At 39.9% G+C, this 25,659-nt stretch overlaps 1 protein-coding gene across 1 annotated transcript in view; it reads right to left on the bottom strand.

Moving 5' to 3' along the window:
- The window catches only part of LOC117471385 (CUB and sushi domain-containing protein 1-like), a 385,022-nt gene that overhangs the window by 16,608 nt on the left and 342,755 nt on the right, over positions 1–25,659 (bottom strand). The window contains exons 52-64 of the mRNA XM_034116353.1: positions 24,004–24,192; positions 23,736–23,921; positions 23,025–23,222; positions 21,341–21,514; positions 19,387–19,560; positions 18,899–19,072; positions 17,034–17,222; positions 14,780–14,956; positions 12,602–12,787; positions 8,653–8,829; positions 7,502–7,681; positions 538–711; positions 350–416 (exon numbers count right to left, since the gene is read on the bottom strand). Of these exons, the coding sequence (XP_033972244.1) occupies positions 350–416; positions 538–711; positions 7,502–7,681; positions 8,653–8,829; positions 12,602–12,787; positions 14,780–14,956; positions 17,034–17,222; positions 18,899–19,072; positions 19,387–19,560; positions 21,341–21,514; positions 23,025–23,222; positions 23,736–23,921; positions 24,004–24,192 (2,245 nt within the window). The remainder of the gene's footprint in view (positions 1–349; positions 417–537; positions 712–7,501; positions 7,682–8,652; positions 8,830–12,601; positions 12,788–14,779; positions 14,957–17,033; positions 17,223–18,898; positions 19,073–19,386; positions 19,561–21,340; positions 21,515–23,024; positions 23,223–23,735; positions 23,922–24,003; positions 24,193–25,659) is intronic.

The raw sequence follows: 25,659 nt of genomic DNA, 5'->3' as shown, positions 1-25,659 counted from the left end.
TGCTCACAATCTAAAATCCACTTTGCCCTTGCAATGTTTCCGACTGACATCCAGACATGGGGGCTGAAAGAAATCTATTTTTGGAAACAACTTATTGAGTCAACATTTGACAACCACTGTGGAACAAACAACATTTCCTGAGATGGTTTCAGAAAGTAGAGTAAAGCCTCTATATTTTAAGAGATTGTGACACATTGAGACAAAAACCACAACAACGTTTGAGTGACAAGATATCAGGTGGCATACGGTATTGGTCTATAAAAAAGCCATTTCCTTGTACAGTTCATTCAATCATGCACAGGTATTTAACTATACAAAATTCACATAATTGCTTTGTCTACGCACTGACCTGTAAGAAAACATGTTCCCCTCTCTGAATCCACCTCCAGGAGAGCCAGGATCTCCACACAGGACAGCTTAAATAAAACGACGGATACAGTTAGGACCTCTTTTTAGTTCTAGTGCTAAAATGACTGAAAGAGGAACAATGATGTGTATCAGTTCAGGGTACTGCGTAACACAATAAAGCTAACTCACGCAAGCACTGCGGTACGTCTCCTGTCCACGTCCCGTTCCCCTCACATGTTAACACAGCAGGAGTGGACAACTGGTAACCATGGAAACAACTGTAACTAACACTCGAGGCCCATGAGTAGTCAGTTCCTTCCACTTTCCCGTGGTGCACTTGAGCAGGAGGTCCACACTGGATTACTGAAACACACACAAACAGGTATGTAAGGATATCATATAACGTCTATTTACACAGCTCAAAGGACAACATGGTGTTACACTTCTGGCTGAAAAGCATTTACTGTCAAAATAAGTGGACATAGTGACCCATCGGTTTGTGGACCAGGGCTTTAAAACCTTGAGTATGTAATTTTTTTCAATGACATCTTATTTTCCTGGAAGCAAAAGTGACACGACAGGATGGAGCCAAGTACAACAGAACACTGAACAAGACCATTTTATCGACCAAAACGTTTACTGTTTGCTTTGATGAACTGAAAATAAACAGTGAGAGGGGTTAAGCTCTATGACAAACACACAGAGATCACCCAAACCTAACAAAACTAATGTTAAACATGCCCTAAAGCATACAATGCTTTATCTTTTTCACTAGCGTTGGAAAGGTGAAAAAGATACTTTGGAATATTTGTGTTGGGTATTAGAGAACGCAGGTGGAAGACGCTTGCACATAGGCTTCATTTTTCAGACCTGAGGCCTGTACTACGAAGCTGGATTTTCTCTTAGCCGGCTAAATTCAGGGAAATCTCGGGCTTTCCGGTCCTACGACGCTGGTTCTCTTTTTAGCAGGCTAGATTTCCATGGTAACTTATGCTGAGCGGCAAACCTGCTCCGGAGCAGGTTAGGTGGCAGGCTAAGAGATCAACTCAGTGAAAGCACTGCCTGCTGACCAATCAGAGCTCCGTGTGCGGAGTTTAAAGCGATCAATTCATATGACAGGAGGAGAAAGGAAATACAGAAAAACTGCCGTTGCAGGAAAGACGACCGGCCAAAATCAACTGACTGTGTGAACGTGAAAATGAATAGAATATCCCCTCCCATCTTCAGAGCAATCTGACTATTATAACATTAGCGTTAAGAAAGCTTACTTAAATATCTGCCACGACATAAGTAACCGGATCAGAGTAACATTAAGTACAGTCCGCGGCACTGTGAGTGCAGACGTAGATGTGTCCCATTATCATTCATATCATATCACATCATAATGTATCATATATTTCCTTATTTGAGTCAGCTTCTTGAGCCGTATCTGGCCGTGCAACACTCAGTGTCACATACTGTATGCAGAAGTATTATTTTAAGCAACACATTAAATTGACGAAACACTCGAGTCAAATTCTCCTAATTAAAGTCAGATCCACTCGTGTCTTAGACGGGGCAGTGATTTCATAAACCTGTTAATGTACGCATTCAAACACTTTTTCTTTTGCCAGCTGTATTCACCTTGCAGGTGCAGCTATGTGGCTTTTATCCTGGGTAAAGTGTTTAAGTCATGGATGTTTAAAGTTTAACTTCTTCATATTTGACTAATATTAAAGTTCACTTTTCATTCAGGAAGTATGACGCACTGCGCTGTCAGTACGCTTGTCCGTGTTTGAGATTGGTCGAATGCTCCAAATACCACCCCTTTCATGTGAACGCGCACCTAACTAGATAGGACACGGCTGGCTTGAGCGATCCACTTGATAACCAGCGTCGTAGTACAGCTTAGCGAGAGCGCGTATGTTTTGGATTACGCCAACCAGCTAACTCAAACATATCCAGGTTAGGTTGAACCAGCTTCGTAGTACAGGCCTCTGAAGGTTGCTACTTGCTCATTAGCTGCATGGGAATTTATTTACTCATCCTTATTGTGTGTGTGTGTGTGTGTGTGTGTGTGTGTGTGTGTGTGTGTGTGTGTGTGTGTGTGTGTGGATATGCTCTAACACTGTACAGTAGCTACAGTGCTAGACTGTAGATAGAAGTACAAAACAGACAGTTTAACAAACACTTTGCAGGTAATGACAAATACTCCTTCAATGGGATAATTATTTGCTAATATTCGCAATTGTATCTTCAGTTGAGACAAATAACTCATCACCAAATAAGCACTCAGACTGTCACAAAACAGCAGTTTATAAATGTCCCTGGTGGATATTCAGTCCTAAGATGTGAAGGATATGAACAGACAGTTGAAACAATTTCCTCTTTGAAAAAACGATGGATCACAGGCAAAAGACAAAATACCAAAAGCAACAAGGGGTTTCTCTTAACAACCCTAGATTGCACCAGGTCAAATGCAATAGATGACCTCGTTCACCACATTTAAGTTGGTTAACCTAAAGAGACACCATGGTCACGATATGGACTGAGACTTTCTGAAAGGGCATTTAGGGACTTGCATTGTCTGTGGTGCATTCCTTCTTCCACACTTGTGATTGGGAGTTAACGTATACATTGTTTTCCTCAAGTCTGCTCAATGAAATGCTGGCAATATTATAAGACAACTTTTCCATCAACCCTAATCTTTTGAAACGCTGTCCTACACTAGGGATTTAAGCGAGAAATACATATTTATAATTGAGACTCACTACGTGGGCTTGCTATTTATGTAATGTTAATGATTCATACAAACTTAAAGCTACTTTGAAAATGTCATAACTGCTGTTGTACATAACCAATGTTTATATCAACTGGTCCAGCGAATCAAATCGATTAATATGCATTACCAAAGCATCTGTTGAACACAGAGAATGGAATCTGTGATCATATGAAGACATACCGTTTATGCATAATGATGTTACACCAGCTGTGTGCACGTACGCAGCGGTAAATTAACGCTCAATCTGTTTCGGGCTGCAGCCTGGGGCCCTACATGTGCATGGGCTGCATCTATCCAATCAGCTGTCCCAATAAGGTCAATAAAAAAACACCGTGACCAAGATCTATTCAAGAAAATCTCTTTAATGACTAGATTTTGTAAAGTCTGTGTGTATGTTAATGCCCCCAAGAGTGCGTGCAAGCCAAGTATTATTCGTAGCACGATTTTACACAGGGCTCTAAATTATATTTTTTATGGTAAAGGATAACGAGTATTAGAGGTGGGGCCACACACAGATAGTTGCTTAGGGGCCCCTGACCACCTTAATCGGCCAATGCATGTGCGATTGCATGCACCTGTGTGCGTGTTGTACATGCAAATGTGTTGTTTTAGCAAAGAGATGGGTGCATATAACTTCATAACACCCTGATAAACATCCGAGTGTGTGTGCTTGTTTGAGTGTGCGTGTGCCTAACTCCCTAAGATAATGATAACCATCTGCTTGGTTTCAAACACCTAATAAAGTCAGTGTAATTCTCATCTAACCAGGAGACAGATGGCTTCATGCTTCCCTCACTCTGCTCCGATGATATACAGTACAGTGCAAACAAGCATGCAAACTGAGAGGCAGACCGACACAACTGCAAACAGATCCATACACGCTGTATATCCAGTAGAGGCAGCAATCAGCACAGACTGACATTAATAGAGTATGGATAAAATGCAGTGATATAACCTTTATAGCTTAAGCAGAAATATTAACTTATTCACCCCAATATGGACATCTTCTGTTCCCTCAGTGTTTGACTATATCTTATTTGGTTTTTCTCCCTCCCTCCCTATTTAGTGTTTTTCAGTCCCTTTTCTGCTTCTTCGTTGCATAATGACCAGTCTTTTGGATTCAGCAGTGCAATTAACAAAATTGTTTTGAACTACAAAAAATATCTTTTGTTTGTAACATTGCAGTTTCTAGGCAACTGCTGGAAGCTCCCAGCAAACTAATCAGTTGACTTATTCTGGTTTTTGTACGTCACCAGTGTCCCGGAGAAGCTCGTATCTCCCCTCAGTCATCCTCCCAGACTCAAAAATGTTTTTCTCCAATCTACTAAGTGTTAGTCCCATTAAAAACATCTTGACACCTGCACACAAAACACTGACAAATCCTGCATGCAGTTCATCACTTTCCGTCGTGTGACTCCAGGAAAAATTGCTGGTGGCTGGCCATTAGCTAATGGGGATTCCAATGAATAATTAAATGTGTTTTCTAAAAACAAATCTGTAGTTAGGGATCGAACAGAACAGTCTGCAGGGCTCTGATGCCCTAAGAACTGCAATCACAGGGCTCTTTGTTGTGAATGGACTGGGTTTGCTTCACATGACTTTTCCCCCGGCTGTCTTACACACCTACGTCACTGTGATCATTCACCCCTTCCCTTTTCCTCACCACTTCTTCTTTCCCACTCACATCTCCATATTCTGTTCTTTCTTACACTTTGATCTCCTTACTTCCTCTGACTTCCCACTTGTTCTCAATGTCTTCCTCAAGCCCCTCTCTTCTCCTTTCTTACTCGTCTCTGTCTCAGCTCCAATCCTTTTTATATCCTCTTCCATTGCTCTCTTGGTCTACTCCCTCCATTAATGCCTCTCCCTCCCTTCGTCTCCCAGGTATATATCGTTCTTGGCTCCACTCAGCCAGCCAACACATTTTATGGGCTTAATCCCTTTTCTCACTGTGTGTTTACAGGTTTGGGGCAGGTATTGATTAGCTTCTCTTTGTTTCTCCCATCACTTGCTTCCTCTCTCACTCACTTCTCTGTCTATTTCTCCTTGTAGCTGCACTGATGGCTCATCACATACTCTCATTTCCTCTCTTCATTCCGCTCTTAAAAATCTCTTAAGCCACTTCACATTTTCTGTGTTTCTTAATCTCTGCATTACTCTATCTTTGTGTGTTTTTTGTATCTCCTCTATTTGTTGATGTTTGTTCCACTACACCTCTTCATTCCCTCAATTCGTCCCCCCCTTCTCTCCTCCCTTGATACTTTCTGTCTTTCCCCCCCTTGTTCTCATCCTCATTACTTCCCATTCTAAATCTCTCCTCCTGGCTCACTTGATTTATTCTGCCTGTCGAGCTACACCTTTATAGCTTACAACTTCTTCATTCAATATGTTTCAGTGTGTGCTGGTGTGTCTGTGTAGGAGGAAGCTGCTGTTCCAAAATAGGATCAAATGAAGACTTATGGATTGTTTGAAGTAGGAGAAACCATAGGGGAGGAAAATGGGGAAGCTGAACAGAAACATGTGAGCATAAGAAGAACGTGAAGAGGAGGAGAAAAGTGAGATGCAAAGAGACAAGGGGAAAACAAGACAAAAGATACAGAAAGAGATGAGGACTTGCATCAGTTGTATCTCCACTGTTTCCCGTTTTTCATCTCCCTTCTTTTTCTTCCCTTTAGACCTGCAGCCTAAGTCTCATTTTCTATCACCTACAGTATCTTTCACTTCTGCTGTTTCCCCCCCTCTCTGCATCACTCTCTGGTTCCTCCTCAGTAGCCACTCTGACGGCTTTCTACATTTTTTCCTCTCAGTTCAAAGCTTCTGCAACTGCAAGAGCCAGCAGGAGATTTTCTGTTTGTGGGAAGAAACGGCAGGGAGGATCTCAGGAAACCATCCCCGTTCCTGTTGTTGAGCCTCATAGTCTGAACTGCTAATATGGGCTGTTGGAAAACTTGGATTCATTTGATTTCAATGCGTTCTGGTTTATTTTCCCCTTTCAGGGTATATGCAGGAATCCTGAAGTCAAATGGAATTCCTTTTAAGACCTTTTTTAAGACCCTTTCCATACATTTTAAGACCTCATCGCCATTTGGAGTTTTAACCGGTTACATTGGCGACACACTTTACCTCACATTGACTATATACAGTATTGATTGTCCTTCCTCCTTATCTTCCAACCATTTGGACGCAGACTTGCATTTCCCCATAACGATGTTGTTTAACAACCGGCGTAAACGGACCTTCGCGCGCTATCAAGCAGTGAGCGTGTGATGTCCTGTTCAGATGACGTCAAATCCAACGGGATGCCATAAATAAACTACACAGAATCACACTACACTCCTACGCAATGATTACATTCAGGCAAACTGTAGAATACAACCTCTTTGGACAATTTAGATACTTATTGAAAACAAGCTACAAAATGTAATACCTTGGAAAATGCCGTTTAATACTTTTTAATAGCCTTCATTTTCGCTAAATTGATTTATCAACTTTTAATACTTTTTAAGACCCCACGGACACCCTTCCTTTTGTGTTGGTGATAAAAAGAAGTGATTTAGGGAATAAACCCTAATTCACCACGGTTTTATTTTAAGCAGCAATGTAAATCTTCTCTTGGCCTCTTTCTATGTTGAAAGTCAGTCTCTCATTCTAGTATGCCAGCTCCCATTCAAATTGTCACTTGTTTTTGTGGAGCTTTATTTGCTCCAGTTGCACAGCTTTGTAACAACAACTGCCATTGCTTTACTTTATTGTTTTTAACTATTAGAACTTTGCCGTTACAATGAGATTTTTTCAAAGTGAATCAATGATACATTAATATGACAATATACGAACAATGACTATCCAAATTATGATTTGTTGTTGGTATGAAATTCTTGCTCATGCTATATACTTACGTTTTTACAGTACAATATAGTTTTGTTGTTATTGAAATAAACGTAATTACTCTTTAAAAATACATGTGCAAATAAAATATCATGTTTTAAAAAAGAAATGTAATTGCAAAATGTCTCTCAGTACATAACTATTTAAAAAACCAAATGTAAGGCAGTTGTTTGTAGTCTGTACAGTATATAGCATTTGGGTTTAAAAAGTGCATTATTTATTTTGATTATACATTGTGTACGCACCTTTTAGTTTGACTTATTAAAAAACATTTATTATAAAAACAACAACATATAACATAATTTAATTAAATAAAGGTGAACACTACTGAATACATAATGCGTTTATGTTAAAAACAAACAAAAACTAATTATGGCTAATATAAATCAAACAAATTTGGCAGACACAGTGTTTCCAGACATGCTACTGGACCTGTGGATCCATCCTAAACTCAAATCTTGCATTGTCCATCATTTCTTGTGAAGGAGTTATTTAGAGTGTCCTCACCTCTGCAGCTGGGTTTGGTCTGGTTCCAGGTTCCCTCCTTGCTGCAGCGCAGGACGCTGCGAGCAGGCGGCTCCATCAGGTGACCGGGGTTACAGCGATACGTCACTGTGTGGTTGAAACTAAAATCACTTCCTATATAGATGCCATTGGCTACTGGGCCAGGATCTCCGCAACTGATCACTAAAGGAAGGGAGAGAAAAGTGACAGGACATGTCATAAATCAGGTTATGTTAGATGTAATCCTGCAGTGGTGCACACGGGCTGTAACATTTTTTTACAACTACAACTAACCTTGATTTCACAACAGCCCAGAAAAACATTGTTTTTACTCGCCTGCCCCTTAACTTCGACCTCCTACTCATCTGTCTTACATCTTGCCTTTTAAAAAAAAACTTTCCTGAAGCACGTACCAGCATGTTTTCATCCACCTCCCACCTTCTTTTCCCCAAGCTTCTGTCTGGCTCTGTTTAACTTTAGAAGCTGAAATCTCAGACACAATAATATTACAAATGTACAGGCCTGTACCTGCACAGCAGCGGGCTGCACAGTCCATGCAAAATGTATACTACCCTTGGATCCTTTACTAAAACACCACTATTGATGCACCAACACCAGAGGTGGAAGAAGTACTCACTTAAGTAATGGTCCTATACTCAAAATGTTACTTAAGTATAAAAAAAGATAGCAAAAATCTTACAATTTTACATACTCAGATTCTTAAAATTGTTATGTTATGGTAGAATGTCATATCATTCAGTTTTGTCACAACAAGTTCGGCAATATAGGGGCAATTTAGGCAGTTGGTTGTATATAACTGCATATTATCATATAAGTTAATACGTGTTTGTGATGTGAAAAGTAACTAAACGTAAGATAAATGCAGTGCAATAGAGTACAATATTTCCCTCTATAATTGAGACAAGTTAAAGTATAAACTAGCAGGAGTTTGAGCGCAAAATGGTACTTAAATACAGTACTTTAATAAATAAAAAAACTGTTGTTACATTTGATCGATAACCAATACTGATGCTAATTGACTGTATCATAGTAATAAACATATTTTGTAATATTGACTGCACCGGCTGCTGTAACCACTGATAATAACAACACACATAGTAACAGTAGAAGCAATGATATTATATCTATCCTACCTGCGCAGTCTGGGGGTTGTCCTGTCCATGTCCCATTGGTTGTGCAGTGTCTGTTGGTCAGACCTGATGTTTTGAAGCCATCCCAGCATGCATAAGCTACCGAGCTGCCGAAGGTGACGCCATCATTTACGACTATTCTGCCGTGTGCTGGAGTGCCAGGGTTACCACAGGATACAGCTGAGAATTGAGGAAATATTAAACAGCGGGGATTAATCATAGTGATGATATCAGTGTGAGCAATGCTGTCTCACTGTCACTCAAGGATCAGCTGTAGGCTGCAATAATGAGCGTAGCACTGGAGTCAGCTGGAAATAACATAAAATATGTCTTTGAGGCAGTGAGGCTGATTAATAACTAAAGGGTGTTGGATTGATTCCCAGCTCTGAATGGCAGCTGTACAGCATTCCAGTTGTGTGCTAGAGACTGGCAGGAGGCTGGTAATACATCTACACACCCCCCCAGGGAGTTCCTGGCATTTTTGAAAATAGTATGGGATGGTCCAGAAATGGTCTTTCATGTCGATCAGAGGTACAGTAATAATCTGTACCATGTTTCTATTGATTACATTGTTGAATGAGGATTCTTTATTGAAATTGACACTTACGGCCCGTCCACACAGCGGCGTGCGTTATCGCTTGCCGGCGGGCATGTCTGAAGCTAGACCAACAACCAATCACCTGAATCTCCCGCCCCGGACACACAATTACATTACATTACATTACATTGCATTTAGCTGACGCTTTTATCCAAAGCGACTTACAATAAGTGCATTCGACCAGGAAGATACAAACTTGAAGAAAACAGAATCATATAAGTACATCAGGTTTCATAGAGCCAAAACATTTCAAGTGCTACTCAACTGGCTTTAGATAAGCCAGTCCTTTATTAGTATATGAGTGCTTTGTTAGAACTTCTTTGTTAGTAATTCTATCGCTCGAAGTGGAGTCGAAAGAGATGAGTTTTCAGTCTGCGCCGGAAGATGTGTAGGCTTTCTGCTGTCCTGATTTCAATGGGGAGCTCGCAAGCAGCGGTTTGATTGGCTAGAGCTTGTACTGGCATATGATTAGATTGGCTGACGCTTCCGTCGAAGCTTCAAAAGTTGAACATTTCCCAACTTTTGCAGCGAGCAACGCGAGCAAAGCTACGCTTCGCTCCCACAATGCAGTTCGGCGAAGCGTGACGTCACCCCATTCAAAGTGAATGGGCTGAAGCGTTGAAGCTTTAACGCAAGCCGCTGTGTGGACGGGCCGTTACTGTAGAAAAAACAAATACCTGTATTGATTGCTGGCCTAACAGCAGCCAAAAGACATGGTCCATCTACATCAGCAGATGGACCCTGACTATTTGCAGAGACAATGATGGTTCCCTCATAGTTTTTGATATTATTTACAGTGAACAGTCTGTTGCAAAACTAAACAGTTTGGTGAAAAACTAAATAATGTGAATATTTCAGTTAATGCTGTTCAAATAAAAAAGAGCAGCTTTAGGTCATTCTAAAATAACTGTATTTTTGGGGGGGTGACTCCTACTAAATAAAGTAGCTATTTATACATTTATGTACAATGATAGTTTTTTGTGCTGAGTTGTTCCGTAGTCCTTGGTTTGTATCTGTGCCAAATGCTGGGGTCTTAATCCACCCTTAGCTTTCTTTGTTTTTGAAATCTGGTGGATTGAAAGACAAATCTGTCTTGAAGGACACAAGAATGCACATGGCTATGGAGTCTCTTGTCCAAAATAGTGATTCATCGATCTTTAGTTTGCTGGCACAGCACATTAACAGCAGAGACAGGGATACGCAACCAACCAAAGCACATTTCACTAATAAGATCATGACAACTGACAGCGGCTTAACAATCAAACACCTATTGACGGGATTCATTAGTTAGAGCCCTTAAAAGCTCTGTCCAAGTGTGTGTGCCATGGAGTGTGTAGGTGGTGCACATAATGTACATCTACGGCAGTGTAATCCGTATCCATACTGTGAGTAACGGTCTGTATACGTGTGTGTGTATGGATTTCTTTGTGTTTGTGTCTCAGTGATAGATGTTTCATCCTTTCTGAATCAGCTTTTAACCACTATTAGCTTAATGAAAAACAGCTGTAGGCAGACATCAATAATTAGGTACACAAACACAGACCTTGGCGCACACACAAAGAGAGATACACACCTCTAAGGTAAGGCCAGAGGGCTACATTTTTGCAATTTTAAAACTACAAAAATAATTTAGTCCACATAGAAATAATTGTCAACTGTTTTTGATCAACTTCGAAGAGTCTGTTTTTACCCTAAAAAATTCATATTTCTTGCTCTTATTACATTGATATTAAATTAAAAAGCATATATTTGGGTTTTATACTGACATTACAAGACATTCAAGAATAGAATTTTCAGACATTTTATGGACCAAATGCTTAATCTAGAAAAAAATCATAAGATTAATGACAATAAAACCATGAATTGTTGGTTCCCCTAAAAAGGTTTAAACTAAAGATGCCAAATATATTTGTTAATGTTAATTCAGTGACTACTGATTTCTCTCATCTAAGTCAGTGCGGTCTTCATGCTTCACAGTACACACAGTACTTACTATATTTAGCAAACTGCTGGTGTTTAGGTCACCTACAGTAATGCAGAAGAGCACACTGAAACATATGAGTCACTCTTCCTCCCCCTACCCACTTAAATTACTGCCTGTTGATCTTTATCTAACTGAATCTAAAATCTGCATCAGAGTGCGATGAAGCTAAATTACAGCGGTGCTTTCCTCATCCATCCTAACATAGTTGGAGATGGGGAAGGTAACACAGGCGGCAGCTTAGTATTCTAGTGTCCCTACAGCACTATGGGGACCCACTTTAATTTCCCCCTAAACTCCCATGGGTTTAAAGAGTGTCTTTGAAAACTGCTGTTGTATAGGACGCACTTTATTATCACAGCGCTGTGGAAGATCCAGTTCAGTAAGTGAGGAGAGGCACCCTTCAATCTAAACATGCGAACACTCGTGAACTGAAATCTCTTTTTTCCCCTTTTTTCTACAAACTGCTAGTGCTATAAACCTCCTACATATGTGGACTTTTCCTTTCGAAAGACAATTGCAAATTTGGTCAACATATTAGATCACCATTTAATTTTAAAAGTGTGTGTGATATTCATAAAAAATAGGGACAGAGGACGGATAAAACTGTATATATTTATTCTACTCTCTTTATGAATGTCATCCATCTGAATGCATGCATGTATAAGCAATGTGTAATCTTTGCTCACGATACATCGGGTACAATGTACGGCGGCCGCTGTATGTAATGTACTTTAAGCTATGTTTGGTAATGGATTATTTACTTACTGTCACCAGCATGCCAAGTACCCTGATTCTCTAAGAAAAGATTAAGCTGTTTAACTTAGCTCTGCTGATTTATTTCCCCATAAAATGCTGAATAATTAAGTCCATATGCCACAAATGCACTCTGGGTTCATACAAAATATGCTCTGCTTAATTTTACAGCAATGTTTATTTTTATATAGCAATGTTTTATAGAATCTGGGTTGGGACCCAAAGGTAACGTCAAATAAGACAGGGATTAGTTGGTATCTAAGTATATGACGTTTTCTAAACAGACATATCAAATGTTGCCAAATCAAGTCCCTTGAATGAAACAGGCAGCAGTTTTTTTAATATTAAACATGACTAATGAAGGATGAATATAAATGGAATATCAGCCCATAATGTAAATATTTATTTAGACTGAAACTCAATGCTTTAACATTCAATAGTACAGAATCAAGTGCAATGATGTATTTAAAATAATTAAAATAAAGGTGATTTGTTTGATGCTCGGAGAGTGAGTTGCAGTAAGGGTGTCTAGAGACTTTAATTTTATATTTTTTTAATTTTTTTGCAGAGTCAATTTTGAATGTAGCCACATATGTCACATTGACACGCTTCCCCACCTTGGCAGACAGGCTGTGTGCCGCTCCAAGTCCCGTTGTGTAGGCAGGTCCTCTCGGCTGAGCCAATCAGATTATATCCCGCCTCGCAGCTGAAACGCAGCAGGCTCTTGGTTTTAAATTCCTCGCCTCCTAGACGGGCGCCGTGGGGAGGCATCCCCGGGTCGCCGCAGATTCCTGGACTTACACCTATAGCAGCGAGAGACATTAAGTACATAAAGTTACTCAGTCGTACATACTCGTGAAGTGACACATACACATATACATTAAATGCACATACCCACACATGGAAAACTTTGAAGAACTGCACTTTGCATTTAGGCTATACTAAATTGTTCTAGCATTAAAAGCACTGAGCGTGTCACAATTTTAGCAGCTTAAATTCCACCGGTAGGGATTTGAGAGTTTAACAGGGTACAGCTCCAAATGCAGCGTCTTGCATCTCAATGAGGTCCTCAGCTGCAGAATGGATTCTGCCCTGCTGAGCGTTCATTTTTGAGGCGAGCAGAGTAAGCTTATTGCATTTCAGCTATTGAGACAGTTGATGCTGAGTTTGGAAATGATCAGTTGTAGTGTTTTCGTGTTGTGGGATCTGTGTAAGCCGACTGCAGAGCAGCACTTACAGCCTGGGAAGTAAACCAGGACTCATCGCCTCATTCCCATGCCTGTTGTTACACATGCAGCTCAAGCCTGCTCACTTGCAGAAGAGTAGATTGCTCAGTTTACACTAGTTATACATGTTTGTTCTCTGTATTTTTAAATGAAGTGATAATAACGACACATACTACTTTCTCAAGATTACTAGCATAAGCAGAATGGTGAAATCTGTCACAAACACCAGCAGGGAAATTACTGGAGTTAACGCTGTGGAAAATAGTTGAAATGATTTCTCCCTACAGAATGTCTTATGTAAGTGGGACAGAGATGATTTTGTGGAGCAATGTACAAAGAAGGGCAGCATGTTCATAGAGAGCCTAGTTTTAGTAATTATAATCAAAGATAAAAACAACTTGCTACAGTTTGTCAGTGAATGGTTGAATGGATTTTAAATGATAATGTTTCTTCTGGTATGTTATGTTATTAATGTCTAGAATTAGGGAAAGTCTTGTCCTTTAACACATGCTCGTTCGGCCAACAGTGGCAGATCTAGGGAAATGTTTATTGGGGTGGAAAGAGTGTGCCATAGAGTTGGATTCATTCCTGTTTTCCCATCATTATGTTACCTAATGTCGCCATAACAGATCAAATGATTGCGTTAAATAAATTGCCGCCGCATTGTTTACTTGTGTGGATTTTGTTTGGGACTCTCAAATATGAACATGTTTGTTTGCAGAATGAGCAGTTTAGGGATGTTGGTGGCTGCAGGCAAAAGTGACAGTCGTAATTCTGCTGAATATTTAAGTTTAGTCAGGTTTAGTCCCTCCGAACATAACAAAGCACAAGTTACTAAACAAGACAAGCTTCAACAAAGCCAAATAACATTGTAGAAGACTGGGGTAGTAGGCATTTGTTATGCATTATTTATGCCTACCACCCCAGATTTGGACCAAAGAGCCATTTTATTGTGAGGCCAACATGAAGAATGACCTTTGGCTAGAGTAGGTAGTAGCCTCGTTGACAGTCTACTGCTGTTATCATATAAATGCAGTACATCACACCCACTGATCTAACATCAAAGGCCAATCCAGTTGAAGAAGTGTGTGCTGAAATGTATATGGCAATCTGAGTCACACAGGGACCCTGTCTGTCATTCATATTTTACTTGTCTGTGCCTGTTAGTACATGCTATTGTTGCTGGAGAAACAACAATCTGAAAACTGAAACCATTTTTTGAACTAAAACCATTTTTCTTTAAAGCAGCAAGTTTTAGTTGTTCTTTTGTAGTTTGTATATCTGTTGAGCTTAATCTGGCAATTAGTTTTCTTGATGGATATATATTTGTTTATTTTCTTCGAGCATTTACATTTTTTCACAAACTAAACTCTCCAATATCGATGCCGTTGATTTTGAAGGGTGTGTTTGCTGGATTGTCACTTTAGATATAAAATCACAATCAAACATGTCTCCCATTTTATGACAGCCTGTAGGATTATGCATGACAAAGTAAAATACTTTTCTACGCTTTGCTTTTCCACCAGCTGAAAACTGTGCCTCCCGGCCAGTGGACCAGTGTGCCTTTACCAGTGCAGTATGGCGGCGCTCCGCTCCACGTGGTGTCCTCCTGACAGTGACGAGAAGCGTTGCCCACCAGCACCCCTGCAGGCAGACAGGAGTACTGCAGCACTGAACCGTACGTCCAACTGTGAGTCCCAGATATTACCGCATTGGGGGGTACACCCGGGTCACCACAGGAAATAGCTACAGAGACAGAGAGATTGAAAGAGAGTGTTAAGAGTGTGTGTGCGAGACTGGGTCCAAGTATAGATTCCAGATACTACTGCATTAGGTGGTGCAGCTGTGTCTTGGCAGGAGACAGCCAGAGGGAGAGGGTGACAGCAAGGATGGGGTGGAAATAACATTGGGTCTGCGTTGTTTTTGTGTACGTGTGTGTGTGTTGGTGTCAAAGTACACACTCAGCAAAAAGCTAGAAAAACTTCAACAACAATACAATCTCGCTTGTTTTTTACTGCATACATATTCATTAAAGGTGGGGTAGGTAATTTTGGAGAAACCGGCTCGAGATCGCTAGAATTTGAAAATACACAACCGGAAAAAATCTGCCACTTCCTTACAGAGCCCCTCCTCTAACACACACGAACGTGCACATGACCAATGAGGGCACGAGATAAGTTTGTGCACAGATGGAAGGCTGACAGGCAGGTAGGCCATCCAGTTATTTTAGCCGGTCCGGCTAAAATGATTGGTCGTACTTTTTACAGTATTACGGCTTCCACAGATGACATTTTTTATGGATTTTTTGTCAAAGCACTTAAGATATTCATTGCTATCGGGATGTTAAGAGCATTCCATGGGATATAACAAAAAGTGTATCTCGAGCCGGTTTCTCAAACTTACCTACCCTACCTTTAAGTTTGGAAAGAAACCCTTTTCTCTTACAATTACTTTTTTTAACTTTTCAGATTAAAAACTATTTCATATGTAAAAAATTGTTTACACTTGGTTGTTTGTCTACCCCTGTGTCTACAGTGGGAACATTTGACATGCAAAAAAGGTCCCCAGGTTGGAATCAAACCGAGGACGGTTATATTGTAAAATTTGAAAAGGCATAAAAATGATGCACCTAATGGTTAGGGTGCATAAACTTGTAAATATACACATCATTAAGCAGTGCCCATACTCCTTTCCTTAACCGTACAGAAGAATATAGTCATGCCACTTAAGATTATCTTTATTGAGTTTAATTGAACTGCCTAAGAGAGAACCAATAACTTATCTTAAACTAAATTCACTTTAGCCAACAAAACATACAGTGTCTCTCCCTTTCCTCTTTGTAGAAAAAAAGTAAAAATCATTCCGCAGTGTCAAAGCAACGAACATCAGTGCGGTAATCTGCTATTTCGTTTTCCTTCAATTTGGGGAAAATCGACATTTACAGAGCACATCTTACTTGGGGAAACAGATATGAAACTGTTCTTGATTTTCTATTTCTTCCAAATGACTGGTCCTGCGATATCTCCCCTTACCCCCAAATTGTATTACTCTATCCTCTCCTTGTCTCTTAGTCATCAGCCCTCATCCCCCAATTTTCCGATAAGACATTGTTTCTCAAATATAATGCTCGATGCACAGACACCCCTCCAGTGTCTGCTGCTCTCTCCCTCTCTGTCTGCTTCCTCGTCTCTATCTCTCTGTACTGTGTCCTCACTGCTGTTCTCCTCCCTGTGCTTCTCTCTCCATCTTTGAATCAGCATCCTCTCTCCATCGCTCTCTAGTTTAATCTCTATGTTTCCATCGGCCATTGTAGCTCCCTCACAAGAATGCCTATTGCCCGAAGAGACACATGCTTACCTTTTTTTCTCTTCTCTTCACACGGACATAGACACAGAACAACACACGCGCACACACACTCACACAGATGCTCAAACCTTTAAGCTTCTTCCTTTGATACTCTTGCCCTCTTTTTATGATTACTTCCCTCCCATTTTCTCCCTTGAACCCTGTCTTATTCTCTCAATTTTTCATTCGCTCCTCATCCTCCTCCCAGTAGCTCTCCAAGCCATTTCACTTTCACAAATGGCTTTCTCTGACAAATATAAAGACAAAATAAATAGAAAAACACCTGCCTATGTCTACCTGTGTTCAGCATGCCAAACTTTTGCAGACATTGTTTTTTGCAGGGTTCCAAAAAGTTGTAACCTGTTTTTCAATAGTAGAAACCATTTCATTAAAGGCCTATGAATGCCCCATTTGTCTCCTAAACTTGCATTGACATAGTTTATATCAATTCAAGAAAAGATAATTATTCCATCCATACCTAGGCAGCGAGGGATTGGTCGGTCCCACCGTCCATCGTGCTGGCATGTGAGGATGGCGGAGCCCAGGAGGTAGAAGCCTCGTTTACAGTGGATCGCCACGGATACACCGTAGCTGAAGACTTCTGGGTAACGTAGGCCAGACTGACGCACACCATTCTCCACGTGGCCGGGGTCGGAACAGTTGACCACTGCAGGAGAGCAACACTGTTAAAACCTAATAAAACTATTTATTTAAGTAGACTTCAGTGAACTTTTCTTCATATTGATGGTTAGAGATTGTACTAAGAAAAATCTAATATAACAGTAATGTAAAGAGAGGAGAAGAGAAGGTCTAACACCTAAACAACATTTTTTTAATGAAATAAACATTAGGGCGTAGATAACATTGTCTGTGGCTGAAATGACCACTCTCTGTATATTAGGCAGTCTACAATTTAGTTTAAAGTGACCATTAGATTAACATTATGGACACACAGTACCGTAATCATCATTACTTTACGTCATTCTTGACAGTTAATGACTGTCATTTTTTCATCCCGAAAGTGCAACAATGTCCATAATGGGGTTGTTAGCGGAAAGTAGTGCATGGTTGCTATATTTTTGTGCCATTGTGAATCTTTTTTTGAAGACACTGAAGTGCATAAATGTCACACACACATGTCCTTAAATGGATCTAGATTCTATAGACAGTAAATATATTGCACCTTACATTGGATTTGGAGGGATTTGGGGAACAACTAAATCAAATGACTGTGAATAGTTAGGAGCTTAATCTTTGAAAAGCAGCCATTAGAAAACAGGACACAATTGGGTACTTTTAGGGTACTAAACCCCGGATCACAGGGTTACAAATTTAGATTATCTATGTTACTCTGGTCTTTTCTAAAAACTGCTCTTTTGTCGTGTCCCGCTCTTTTTTCTGGAGCTCTTTGTTCTACTCTCTCCTATGGTCCCTTCTACTCTCTCTGGGTGGAGGCCAGTCCAATAAGAGTGAGGTTTTATTTTTCACATGTCACAGGGGAGACTGACATTCACTCAAATTGAAGTCCATGGGGGACATGGATAAGGGTGTGTGTGTGTCTGGCACCCCAAGGGAACAAAGAAAGTTTCACTCTTATAATTGACAGCTGCTGCTGGGAGGGAGAGAGAGCAGGAGAGAGGGATAGGACTGAAAAATTAAGGGAGAGGGAGAAAGCAAGCAGGCGAGCATGAATCTCCTCATAGAAAACCCATGTGAACGACGATGTTGAATCGATCTGCTCTCATGGCTCTGTGTGTGTGTGTGTTTTAGTATATCATAACCGTTACACTACCGGAGGTTTTCAGGGGCTTGTAGTGTAACGACCATGCATGGTTAACAGAGTAGAACGTGTCTCTGGACATGAACCCAGCTGTGTTTGTGCGCATGTATGAATGTGTTAGTCAATTCAGAGACACACCACACAGATTGTGGCTGAATACAGCACAATGTTAAGTGTGTTTACACGCTACAATTATTCAGTTCTCAATTTTACAGTCAGCTGGCAGAAGATTCGGCCAAAAATGTTCCAGTTGACATACTGGAGCTAGAAGCAAATCAGGGCAAAAACAAATACTGAATACATGCTGACCATTTAAAATGCATGGGTTTCTGATTTTATGATGATATTTTACTCTTCAACTGATAGGATCCAAGGTGTTGGAATTGTTAGTAACGTATGTTATCTAAATCAAGATAAAAAAGCGAAATCATTTATTTCAACTGAACATACAACACTACATGTTGTCTGTGCAGTGTGCACTATAATTTCAAGAGCTTATTCCACTCGAGTATTTGCACGGATGTACGTCAGTGTGTAACTTTGGTAATAACTGTGTTTGTGACCTTTGCAGACAGGTAGGGGGCTGCTCCACTGGCCGTTGAGTCTGCACTGAGCACGTGCATTTCCACTCAGGACGTAACCTCTGTTGCAGGTGAAGTTTACAACATCATTGAGGTTGAACTCGCTGCCATTGGTTCGCCCGTTGCCTGGGTTGCCGGGGTGACCACAAGTGATTGCTGAGGGAGCAGAGAGAAGTATGATGAGAAATTATGATGAGAAATTTGAGGTGTGGAAAAAGTATTATTTGCAGCATTGTGTTATATTCCATATTTTTTGGAACACATAGATGCTGCAGAGGCTTTCATTCAAGGAACAATTTAAACCCCAGAAAGGCTTTCAAAGAAGATGTGGTTTCTTTTGAGACTAGTGTGTGTAATGGATTTACTTTATATAAAAAAAGCATTTTAGCTCTTCACATTAACTGAAAGAGCAATGACTCATCATACAATACAGATGAACTACAATGGTTGTCGAATCGCAAAGAACTTACGGACGCAGACGGGAGTTGTTCCAGACCACCGATGGTCTTGCTGACAGATCCTGACCGATGTGCCGATAAGACGATATCCCAACATGCACTGGTACACCACAGTGTCACGGAAACTAGAGCCTTCTCCACTAATGTGTCCATTGACTATAGGATCTGGAGAGTCACAGTGACCAGCTGCAGGAGAAGAAATGATAGGGATTAATGCAGTATAATGAGAAACAACTTTAAGTCACTTTCCCTATCCGTGACTTTAAATCATCAGTGCTGGATCAATGTTCCCATAGTTACGACCTTAAGACGCCCATTTCAACTACTTATTGCAACAGTTAGTCTGTCAAACAATGTATATGAGCTGTCTTTACTTAAACTAGACATCAATCCCCTTTATGACGGGTGATTGACATCCTCAGTGCATTTATGAAATCAATGTGAGAAGGCAGCACTGCTCTGCGACTGCCCTAAAGGCATTTTCAAATTGGCAAATTAACACAATTTAACTGCGTTCTCCTAAGAGGCCTTGAAGTGCCACATCCTTTTATGATTTCTGAAAAACTTTGGAACATTGGCCTAGGTGTGGGAATCATTGAATTCTGCTCAGTACCATTTCATCTATTAGGAGATCAATCACTCGTATTTCGCTTCATGTTTTTGTGCTGCATGGAGTCAGGACTGTGTCCCAGTACCTTTTCATGTATTTAGCTTTTAATAGTCTTTTTTCTTTCCCAATTGCTTTGCACATATGACATTTCTCAGACTTTAATTAATGCTGTGAAAACAGCTATACGATTCAATATTTTGCAAAGCTCTTTGTAGACTACTGTTGATGTAATGCAAATGTTTCTACTACTTTAAAAAAAAAACACACATATAAGGAAAATCATTATCCAAGATGTCTGATTTGATCAAACCAATACTATATAGACGTGTCATTATTTGAAAGGTTCTTCTGAAGCAAATAGTGATTTGTTTTGTCATTAATATTTTTGCCTCCTGAATACAAAGATGAATATGTAAAAAAGCCTGCATGTTACTCACTGCAAGTCATGGCTTTTCCAAATTGTGAGCAGCAAGTGTTTTTTCCCGACATTTTTCTTCAATCAATTACAACAGCTTTTAATGAAATAACATTTGTGATTGTATTATGTCAGCATGAGACCTGCAGAAAGCAGCAATGCACAGCCTGTGGTAAACACATTTGGCCACTTAAACCCATATTTGTAGAGGTGATTAACTTTTGATTAAATCAATTTTGAACTCTTCTTTCATCAACTCTTAGGTATATTTTGCTGCCCATGCTAGCATCAGAATCTGAGATTTGAATGTGACGGTGGTTTGATTTATACGTTCATCACATAAACTGTGCATCCCGCATGAGACTTATTATTCGGGCGTAACCTCGAGGCTGAATCCTGAACCAGAGTGTGTATGTAACATTTATTAATCATCTCTGGTCAGTGCATTCTGAAGGTCTATATTAAGCCCTTAATGTATTAAGTAATAAAATGCCTCAGTACTAGATCATTTGAGTTACTGAGGCATGTGCGTAGTTTGTCTTCCTTTCTGCTGGTCTCATTTCCATAGCCCTTACCTAAACACCTGTAGCAATCCCATAAATTAATAAAGCTTACCTGTACAATTTGTATGTTCATGCATTTCCATTAGAGGCTAAGGTTTTACAAATATCCTTGACACAGGTTATGGCAGAAAAATATACATTAAATGCCTTTTTCTTTTCTTTTTCGCACAAATGGGCCTTTAAATTGGAATATCATATGAACTGTTTTGCTCTTGCGTGCTATATTATATACTGTAATATTGATAATACAGTCAGTGTGACTGTTGATACTATGCACTAACCTGATTCTGTACAGAAATGTTAACAATATAAAAAAGCTAAAGTGGTTTTGGACAGACACAACACGATTTACATGCCATCACATTTAATGGACCTTACCTAGACACCTGGTCTCTGCTCCGCTCCACAGCCCGTTAGCACCGCACTCCCTAACATGTGACCCCACCAGCGTGTAACCATGGTTACACATAAAGATTGCAGTTGCTCCAAATGTAGTCAGCGTCCCCAGTTTGGTCCCAAAGGGTGGAGTGGGAAGCTCTCCACAAGAGATGACTAAACAATGGAATAAATAGGATCACATAGTTACAAAAAGACAATGGAAATGATATATAACATCACATTAAGCAGCAACGGGTACGGTTTTATTATCTTTAATTTCAAAAACCTGTATATGAATTGGAGGATGTTACTGTAAGTAAGATGACACTATAAACCATCCTGGATTAGAACAGAATCAATTGAGTTTTGGGAACTATACCAGGCTGAATTAGATTTAGGTCAGAAGATTTAAGACCTTTTCTTCCTTAATATCCTGAGTGACACTGTTTCCAAACCACTGGCCAACTTAAAGTAAAGACACTTCTGTTACATTGCCAAATCCCTCAGAGCTGCAGCAGTGTTAGGTAGGTCAACTAGAACAATTAAGAAATATATTTAGAATGTAGCAAAAATACATTTAACAAAAACATTGGTCTAATGTAAGATGGGTTTCAATTTGTAATCATGTTTTAAACTTTTCAACTGTACCCATTTCACCCTTTCATTGGCACGTAATATATTATGCAATGCTAAGAAATTCTGGTGCCTATTGGAACGTTTACAAAGTCACAATGCGCTATCACCCCTTCCCTTTATGAAAGAAGCAGCAAAGGCACATTTCATAATAACACTCAATTTGAAAAGCCAATCTTCCACTATTGCCCAGAAATAGCATTCTGATTAAAATAGTTATCACAGTCCCAAGACAATGTGCAGTAAAGATGCCCCTGGTAACTCTTTAAAAAAAAGACACAGACAGAAAGTAACTCTGTCTTGCAATCAATCCGAGACCATCGGCGGCCATTTTAATACATTTCCATGCTTTTGCTCAAACACGTGTTTTTCATGCACAAAGAATCATCAATCTCTTTGACTTTCTCTTTTCCTTTACGTTTTGCTTTTACAATGGTGGGCAAGCTGTATTGATGACTCGTTCAAAACAGACTCTGGAAGCAACTGCATTGTGGTTTTATTGTTTTGATAGCGAATGTGATGCCCGCTCATGCAGGTGTGTCTATATGTGTCTACAGTATATATGGTTTGTGTGTGTGTGTGTGTGTGTGTGTGTGTGTGTGTGTGTGTGTGTGTGTGTGTATGTGTGTGTGTGTGTAAGAGAGATGAGGTTCCTTTTTTTCATCACTCTGTTCATGTGCCTTTTCTTCTCCATCTATGAAAGGGTGTTTACTTTAATAACTTACGAAACATAAATAGTAAAAAATGATCTGTGCACTATACAGTATAGTACCAATAACGTTGAAGCACTTATATGTGTGTATCAACCCAGTTTAAAGGGTACAGTATCTCTTATAATACAATTCTAGGCTCGAAGTCTGAGTTGACTCATAAATAAAGTTATTTGTCATCGAGTTGCCATGGGAGGTGAACAGACGCACAAAACTAATATCATAGTGAAGTTTTATTATCTTGTTCAGAGGGGACGGGGTTAGATGCTTTGACAGCAGCATTTGAGATTTAATTTGCACAGGATAGTCACGATGTTGTTTGTGTTTTTTTAAATACTTACTCTTGCATGTAGCTAGGTCGTCTGACCCCTCCCAGGTCCCATTGGCAAGGCAGCGAAGAGTCCGATGACCCACTCCCAAATAGTACCCTGTGGAGCACTCCAGCATCACCATAGACCCAAACTCTGCCGACCTACCAGAGAGCAGGCGGGAGGTCATGTGATCTGACAAGGTGCCCTCAGTGCTGGGGCAGTGGACCGCTGGAAAATAAAATGTAGTCAAATTACTATTACATAAAACATTCAATTAGGTTTTCATTTATGTCCTCAACTACAAGCTACTGTATCGACTCCCATTTGATTGTCATGTATTTAAGAAACAGGGTGTTATGTGAAATACTCTTAGCATCTCTCAACAAAATAATTTAAAAAGAAAAAAGGAATAAATCTGACGATCCTTGTCCTGTCTTTTGCATTTTCTGAATGAAATGTGGAATTATACTATTGACCTTGGGAACAGCAGTATATTTCCTCAAAATCCACTAACAAGCTTTTAACAGAGCTTTGAACTGCATCTCAGCAGCTGTCATATCATGGAGAAAGTGTTACACCATGAAAAGTGAGCAAACTTCACTCTCACCTCTTTCACAGAGGAAGACTGCAAAATATGGTGAAAAGCTCAGAAATGATAACCATAAGTGTCCTAAATGACCTTGAGTTAAGAATATTTTTTCTTCTTGTCATCTCATAGTCTTGACTGCCCATAAAACTTACGTAGGCATCTGGGGGCTGAGGCAGCATTACTCCAGCTGCCATCCTCCAAACACTCTGCAGTCATTTGAGCACCTGGGTCAAGGTGGAAACCATGGTTACACTGGTAAGTGACCTGGCTACCAACGGTGTACTGGTTGGCTTGGAAGCTTCCGTTGCCGGGTGACTGAGGAATTCCGCATGAGACAGCTGCCGTAAAGAGAGAAGTGATGAAATGGTATCGTTCACAAACTGCTGTCATCTCTTTTGAAGCAATCGTTTAAAATATTACCTTGACAAAATGGTGTTGGTACGTCCCACTGGTAAAGCCCATTGGGGTGAAGCCTGCAGGTGGCATTGCTTGAGCCTATCATGCGGTAACCACGGTTACAATAAAACTGAAGTCTGCTCCCTGGACGGAGTTTGGTTCGGTTGACCACGCCACCGTTCACTGGAGGATCATTGATGCTACAGTAGGCAGCTGGAGATACAGAGGAAGAACAGTTGGAAAAACAACATTTGTTATGTGTTCACACTTCACAGGAAACTAACCAGTCTTATCCAACTCATTTTCTATGAAGATAACAATGAGCAGGAGAGAAAACAGAGGGTTAGCTCCGTGGGGGTGTATTTAAAATGAGAAAAGGTGTGCCTGGAAACAATACGGCACTAATGCTCCTATTACCAGGCATATCAAATATGAGCTTTATTCCTTCTGGCATTATATTATACAATAATGGACTCAAATAAATAACTTTTTCTGAAACCTTTTCAAGTAATGCATTGTTTTTGTCTTCCTGGAACTGAATATAGAATCAGTACAATATAAACATCCTCCACAACAGGCCTCAATGGGCCACTTGCTCCTCCCTGTCCGGTGTGGTCGTTGCTCTGCCTTGTACCGGCTCTTTTCCCTTTCAGCTTCACATTGGACGATTTACTTTCCCCCGTCAGGACAAAAGAGTAGCTTTCATTTTCATTCTACTGTAAACTTTTGTTTCCAAGAAGTATCTTATGCCTCCCTTTCCTCAAAAGAGTCATATTGGCCTTCTTTTTGCTCACTCTATCTGCTCTAAAATGTGTTTAATCTGCATGATTAATTGTATATCTTATCAGTCCACTTCTCTCTAACAGGAATATTCTGAGGTTGCACGAATATTCAGTCCGAGGATGAAGGCCCAGTCTTCCAGTTCTTAACTACTGAATGTTTATAATTATAATAAAAGGGACATGAACTCCTACTGAAGATTTGATCCTAAGGGCCTTAATATCAAAGGATCAGATGTTGTTAAAACTGAATTGCAAAGACAATTTTATTGAGACTGTCAGGGTAGAATTTACTTCATTCCATTCTGCGGGAAACATTGAATTTGACTTCCAAAACTAAAAATAAAGACAACTTAAATACAGATGCAGTATGGGAAATTGCAAGAGAGATAAGAGAAATTCCTATGAACAAAACATTGATAATGTTCCAAAAGTGCTATACTGGAAAACGCAACAATATAATTATTAGAGACTGTCCGTCAGCTGCAGGATAATGGACGATGCAGAGGCAAAGAATGGCATGGTGTGTATCATTCGTTGCCTTTGCATTGAATGATACACACCATACCATTCTCAGTTTTCATCATCATTATGCTTAATTTGTTCTGTGGCAACTTCCTAATACATGCACAAAATAAATGGTGATGTTCATTGATACATTTTGGATAAGAAGTAGATATGGTATTACTTTCACAGATAAAATGGGACAAAGGATTTTACGATAGTTAGGCAGCTTAATTTGAAAACCCTGTTTGCTTAATGTACAACCGACATCAATGCATATCTAGTTTCATATATATACTAACATGTAACCCTAGCCTTGATATAATATACCATATATAATAATAACAACGTGTCAACACACAATGCTTATCTTTATAATTAAAGTGACTGCATTTTT

The sequence above is a fragment of the Trematomus bernacchii genome, unplaced genomic scaffold (assembly GCF_902827165.1).
Source record: "Trematomus bernacchii unplaced genomic scaffold, fTreBer1.1, whole genome shotgun sequence".
Lineage (NCBI taxonomy): Eukaryota > Metazoa > Chordata > Actinopteri > Perciformes > Nototheniidae > Trematomus > Trematomus bernacchii.
This window is presented reverse-complemented; position numbering and strand designations above follow the sequence as displayed.